This window comes from Ceratina calcarata, unplaced genomic scaffold (genome assembly GCF_001652005.2).
Source record: "Ceratina calcarata isolate Rehan_Ccalc_2016 unplaced genomic scaffold, ASM165200v1 scaffold98.2, whole genome shotgun sequence".
Taxonomy (NCBI): domain Eukaryota; kingdom Metazoa; phylum Arthropoda; class Insecta; order Hymenoptera; family Apidae; genus Ceratina; species Ceratina calcarata.
The window spans coordinates 145,941-153,196 of record NW_017181217.1 but is presented as its reverse complement, the minus strand read 5'-3'; the positions used below and the strand labels follow the sequence as shown (position 1 = coordinate 153,196).

Here is a 7,256-nt window from a genome sequence, read left to right as displayed (position 1 = left end):
ATGTGTCTTTTATCACAATTCATGCAATCGAGAGAAAATATAAGAAATACACAACGTTTTAAATATGTATGTAAGATTAGGGTCAGGAATAGTGGATAGGGAGAGAGGCTAATCCACTTTTCGTCGTACATATAGGATTTAAAAAGTTTGTACTTACGCGTCACGGTCACGCCACATTATCTCGTTTACACAGTTGACCTGCGCCTTTTCACAGGAATTGCAGAGGAGATTGGACCAGACCCTGGGCAAACCGGGCAGCTACCTGGCGGGAATCGACCGAGCAGGGAACGTGAAACCAATGACTATAGGCGCACGCTTATACAGGGTGGAACAACAGGTGAGTTCTTGATTCACGTTTACATCGTCATTTTACCAAACCGTGAAACTGTGAAAATTAGAAAGAAATCGGGTGTGGCGACAGTATTTTAAGAAAGCGTTTCTCTTAAGTCTCGCGTGGAACCAAGCGAGGCCGTAAATCTGTGAAGCAGATTTCGTCCCGACTCTTGAATAGTCGGTGGAACATGTTTAGAGAGGTCGTAAAATTCGGTGTGCGAATTAGTGCGGCTTAGCCACCGAAACAATAATTTCGGATAGGGATGTAGTTCTCAAGACGGATTACGACTGAGTCGAATAAACTTGATACTCGGAAATCTCAAATACTCAATTCCTGTTGAAGAGAATTCTAAAAATTATTATTTTTATTTTCATAAATTTGGAAATTCGCTAAAGTTCTTCGACCCGTTCCAATGTTCATAAAATCGAGTATCCATATGAAATAAATTTGTTTAATTAAACGACCGTGAACGTTTCACCTCGACTAAAAGTCCTTTTATCCGATGACCCGGTACATACATGAGAATACACGTTTCTGTTCGCAGTTGTCCGTGATGGACAAGAAATTGGACCAGCTGGTGTACGTGCTGAACGCGGTGGCACAGAAGCAGCAAATACCGCTGAGGAGCGTGGAGGACGAGGTGTAACGTAGATCCCGGGAAGCTCTTGTGAAAGCTCGCGCCGTCTGCGTTCGTCGACTCGGACCCGTGTCACCTAGAGAACCACCGCTACGTACGGTGGACACGCGGCCGGATCGATGTCCCGGATCAGGCGGGTCGATCCGCCGGAACGCCATGAATCGTGAACCGGGGATTCAAACGGGGACCGAAGACACGGACAATTTTATCGGAGTTTTCTTTCCCTCGTTTCTTATTTATCGACTAAGCTCGTTGATCGAGTGCCCATTGGAAGAACGATGAATCGCAGGAGAGACGAACGGACGACGGATCGATAACGTCCTAACGAGGATTCGTGAGCGGGTCTCTTCAGGTAAAGGAAACGAAGATGACGAGACCTGTTTAAAATTACGAAGGGCTGGTCCTATGATGTACTGGACAGTTGGTACAGTGTCGTGGATTTAATACTAGTGAATAAGTTGGTGCGAAGAGGACCAATTAATACGAGAATTTGTGATAAAGTTGGTTTAGACGTTCGGAGACGAGTAATGAAGACAATTTTCTTTTTTGTTTTTAAAAAAACAAAACAACCGATGAACTGGATTAATCCTCTGTAGCTTCCTTTATTTAAACGCTCTCGATCCAGCTTCTAAGTAGACTAAACCGCAGGGACTAAAATGTCGCGTGCGAGATTAACAGACGCGAGCGTATCCATAGTTAATCAGCGGATCGTCCGGCGAGCAAACCCGCATTTCAGATGATTCGAGGAAAAACGAGGAGGACGTTTCTATCGAGATCTCTTCGGAAATTAAGGGAACCTCTTTTTTAATCCATGCGACGGGCTCCTCCCGTGAGGAAGTAATCGCGGGGGATCGGAAAACTCGTGCAACTTGTTTCGAGTTGCTCTTAACGGAATCAGTGGTCTTCGGAGAACTCGCGAAACGATCACAGTTAAACGCACAGAAACGTTTGTTCGCTTCGGACCAACGGTGAACGCTGTCACACACGAACGGGGGCGTTGAGAATGCAGATAAATAAACAAATCGATATCTTGGCGCGTTGGCGAAGATCAATCGCGACTTCGGATCGATCGACGAACTGAACGAGGTCGCCGAGATCTAAGAATTGTCCGAGCAAGCAGGAAACGAGTCTATCAGAACGAAGAAATTGGTGGAAACATATTGGGAACATCACTTGGGCCAACCATATACATAATGTAATTGTATACATATTTACGGATACAAACTTCTAGTCTCCTGCTGGTAATAACAAGCAATTATTAAGCTTTAATCACGAACTTGAAAATATTCCTTGCTAGCCTAGTTAAAAACGAAATCAGACGTTACAACGTTAACCGCGTGCACAGGCTACACGCATTTTATTATCATAAGAATAATTTCTTCGAAATCATGTTTCTCATTTTATTATTTTCTCTTCTCAACCGTTTTCTGAATCTAATGGAAATACTTTTAACAATCATGATTAGTACATTTTTCTTTTATCATATTTTATTCTTGCAACAAAGTTTTCTGATCTCAGATATTAAATCATAAAAATCATTATTATACTCGAGTCTATTATAATTAACAAATATAAATTTTGTAGCCACGAATGTAAAAAAAAAACCAAGATAATTTATAGCATAGTGCTATATTAAAAAAAGTTCAACAAAAAAAAAAAGAAAACAGAATGGAATTATATTCTGCATATGTATAAATACAATTTATATTTTCTACGTAGGCTATCGGCAATACGCGAAGTATAAAAAAAATTCGTGCTGTAACGAACATTGCTATCGGTACTGTAAAATGTAATATATGTGCAGGTCCGTAATTACTTTTGCACGGTGTGTGTGTGAAACAGACCAAACAATTTTCCTCCCTCCGCCTCCCCTGACCAGCTTCCAGTATAGAGAAGCTCTCACGTTCCTATTAATCATTTCCTTTGCCTCGATTATGCATTGGTTTATTCTATGGAAAATCAGAAGGCTTTCGCCCGGAAGCCCACTTTTCTCATGCATATTAAATTGTTATTAATTTTCGACGACCCGAAAAAAACTGCATAGAAACGAGCGCGCGCTCGCAAAGCATTGCGTCACGTCCTATTCTAATATCGACTGCTCGCCACCCTCTCCCTGTCTCGCTCGCTCCCTCTTTTTCGAGGGTGGTTCAATCGATCTCTGCGCAGGAAGGACCAGTCTCTTGTTAACTAGGATAACGTTCATCGCCGACCGATCGACGCAGAGCAATCTTACAGAATAACTCTTGGAATATACATATACATATATTATATATACATATATTTAAAAACTACAGTTAATCGAGTAGACGTATTACACGTTTCGTATCTTTCTAAACAATTGTAATATATCCTCTTCTTTTGTAATTAATTCCATTCCACTAAGCTGAAAGCTATAATCATTTTTAATCGTAGGGTTCCTCCTTGAAATTATTTTTAAACAAAAAAAAAGGTACTATCGATTAATCGAGATTAAAGTAATAGGGATTAGATTTAAACGATTATAGTGCACTTAAAGAATTTATAGATAAAAATTAGCGGAGATCGTAGGGGTATTTTCAGTAGCTAAGGGATGATCAAATCAAAAAGACACGTTCCTCTTTCTGTTTCTCCTCTATCGTTCCTTCGGACATTACCGTACGACGCCTCGAACAGTTCTAATTTTTTTCTAATTAAGAACGTAGCTGAATTACGACCAAATCTGACCCAGCAATGTGTCGTTAGTCAACACTCGTTTCATAGGACTTAGGATCAGTACGACGAATGCGGGTGAACATGAATGGAATTATATTCTGCATATGTATAAATACAATTTATATTTTCTACGTAGGCTATCGGCAATACGCGAAGTATAAAAAAAATTCGTGCTGTAACGAACATTGCTATCGGTACTGTAAAATGTAATATATGTGCAGGTCCGTAATTACTTTTGCACGGTGTGTGTGTGAAACAGACCAAACAATTTTCCTCCCTCCGCCTCCCCTGACCAGCTTCCAGTATAGAGAAGCTCTCACGTTCCTATTAATCATTTCCTTTGCCTCGATTATGCATTGGTTTATTCTATGGAAAATCAGAAGGCTTTCGCCCGGAAGCCCACTTTTCTCATGCATATTAAATTGTTATTAATTTTCGACGACCCGAAAAAAACTGCATAGAAACGAGCGCGCGCTCGCAAAGCATTGCGTCACGTCCTATTCTAATATCGACTGCTCGCCACCCTCTCCCTGTCTCGCTCGCTCCCTCTTTTTCGAGGGTGGTTCAATCGATCTCTGCGCAGGAAGGACCAGTCTCTTGTTAACTAGGATAACGTTCATCGCCGACCGATCGACGCAGAGCAATCTTACAGAATAACTCTTGGAATATACATATACATATATTATATATACATATATTTAAAAACTACAGTTAATCGAGTAGACGTATTACACGTTTCGTATCTTTCTAAACAATTGTAATATATCCTCTTCTTTTGTAATTAATTCCATTCCACTAAGCTGAAAGCTATAATCATTTTTAATCGTAGGGTTCCTCCTTGAAATTATTTTTAAACAAAAAAAAAGGTACTATCGATTAATCGAGATTAAAGTAATAGGGATTAGATTTAAACGATTATAGTGCACTTAAAGAATTTATAGATAAAAATTAGCGGAGATCGTAGGGGTATTTTCAGTAGCTAAGGGATGATCAAATCAAAAAGACACGTTCCTCTTTCTGTTTCTCCTCTATCGTTCCTTCGGACATTACCGTACGACGCCTCGAACAGTTCTAATTTTTTTCTAATTAAGAACGTAGCTGAATTACGACCAAATCTGACCCAGCAATGTGTCGTTAGTCAACACTCGTTTCATAGGACTTAGGATCAGTACGACGAATGCGGGTGAACAAATAATAATAATAATAATAATAATAATAATAATAATAATAATATTGTATAAAACGCGTCCGAGAGCATGTCGTCGTTACGATACGTTATAAATATTATATAAAAATTCTATGGTGCCTCTCACTCGATTAGCTCCACTGAAAAATGAAAAAAAGCAACTGATAAATTATATGCGATAGAATATTAGAATTAAGATAGCGTTGTAAATAATATTATTAGGAGACCTCGTAAGGATTATTATCAAATTATATATTATATCGACATTTAAGTAATGTTATAAATAATACGGATTCTGTTTAAAAAAAAAACATGATCTTTTAAATATTATTGGACTTGAATTATTTTTCTAATTCGAGATTGATTTTAATATAAGCTGTTCGTTTGCTGTTCACACGCAGAAGAGAATCGTATTATTTATAAGATGACTTGTTATAATATTGTGCTGGCAATATACACGACACACACGCATAGAAAGGTACGCTGCGAATTTTTCAATTTCGTAAAGCGAAGTCGTTCGGCGTTAGTTCCTTTCGTCCGTGCCGAGAAAACGTTCCTCGTTGAGTAAACATAAAATTACACGTTGCAGTCTTCGTAGCGAGGAAAAAGCAAACTTAACACGCGTACTTAAATAAATGCGTAGACGCATAAAATTAAAATGAATTCTTGTAAATAAAGTGATAGAGGAAATTATTTAAAAGGCGGTGCAGTTTCGTTAGACATAGGCGAAGCTATGAAATATATTTTACGAAGTAAAAAAAAAAAAAGTCGATTTGCTTTCACGTCGAGTAATTTGGAAAAATCGGACGGTGTATTTAGGGAGAGTCCAACGAGAAACGTTTTTCACGATCTCGGAGCTCTGTTTCGTTCGATCCTGAAATCGAATTAATCGACCAAAGAGCGGGAGGACGGAATACCTAAATGAGAATATTTCGCTATTTAAAAAAAAAAAAAAACGCGGATGACGATTATTATATATAAATTGCCGACCACGAGTAGTGACAATCAACAAATGTGAACGCGCGCATGAAACAATAAATAAATATTTAAAAGGGATCTTGATTATTTACGATACTGTTAGTATATCCTCGCGAGCGACGGCGACGACGTCCGTCGATAAACCGTGTATCGATGAATCACATCTTCGAATTTCTGAAACACCTCTGGGAACACTTTAGCGTAAATTAAGCGTCCATCGTGCAAAACTGCAGCTTTCAATCGGCGGTAGCCCCTAATTAGAATTTTCCGATTAATTAGGGATCGGATTTTGCAATTGAGTCACCAGTCCTTCCGACGATTTCGCATTATTTAAATTAAAAAGAAAGCCTGATTTCCAAAAAATATTTATCTAAATCTCAGATCTCACTGTACAATCGATTGGAAATTAGGTACAGAATTAAATGATTGTTTTATGGACAATTATTTCCGCGGGTTGTATGCTCTTTTTTGTAGGACGTCGACGAAAGCGTCCAGACGTGGTACCAATCAGTTAAGGATGTATTGGCTATACAGTCAATCCCAAAAGTTTACGTACCGTAGAAAAACGCATTTCCTATAATTAAAAAGAAATTAGACGTCGGAAGAATAATGCTAATAATAAATAGCTACGTGCTAAAAAGTATAGAAGGAAATATCCAATTAAGAATTGACGCAGACGAAAATTTATTTTTCCAAAATTGCGAAAAATGATTCAAATAAAAGTTGTTTTTCTTCTAACTTCGATATTTAACGAGTTCGGGAAGATGGCATAGGACCTTTCTTGTAAAGGACGACGAGATCTACAATTTCTATATAACAGTTTTTCGCTAGCATCAATAGTTTACGAGTAATTTGCAAAAAACTGTTTTTCGTTTTTCGCCTATAACTCGTTAACCATTGACACTAGTGAATTCTTTCTGCACAGAAATTGTAGATCTCGTCACCCCCTACAAAATGAGCGTAAATACGCCCCCCCTACGTCCATCCGTTCGGGAGTTATTGACGAAAAACGAAATGTCTTGTCAAAAGCGAAAGTGCTTGGCTCCAATGAATTTGGAAGTTGCTCGTGGCGCCATCTAGCGTTCACGGCTGCCTACCCACTTTTCAGTCTGGTGCAGCAATGTTGGACAATATTTTCCTTTTTTGTTAATAACTCCCGAACGGATGGACGTAGGGGGGCGTATTTAGGCTCATTTTGTAGGGGACGACGAGATCTACAATTTTTGCGTAAAAAGAATTCGCTAGTGCCAATAGTTACCGAGTTATTTGCAAAAAACTGTTTTTCGGTTTTTCGCTAATAACTTCCAAACGGATGGTCTTAGGGGGACGTTTGTAGGCTCATTTTGTAGGGGACGACGAGATCTACAATTTCTGCGTAAAAAGAATTCGCTAGTGCCAATAGTTACCGAGTTATTTGCAAAAAACTGTTT

General features: G+C 38.8%; 1 protein-coding gene across 3 annotated transcripts in view; it reads left to right on the top strand.

Annotated features, from left to right (window-relative positions):
- Positions 1-2,783, top strand: part of KCNQ (KCNQ potassium channel) — a 7,766-nt gene extending 4,983 nt beyond the window's left edge. For all 3 annotated transcript variants that reach the window (XM_018036238.2, XM_026819270.1, XM_018036237.2), the window contains 2 exons: positions 215-337; positions 879-2,783. In XM_018036238.2, coding sequence (XP_017891727.1) covers positions 215-337; positions 879-980 — 225 coding nt within the window. In that variant the 3' untranslated portion in view covers positions 981-2,783. The remainder of the gene's footprint in view (positions 1-214; positions 338-878) is intronic.
- Positions 2,784-7,256: the final 4,473 nt, after the last annotated feature.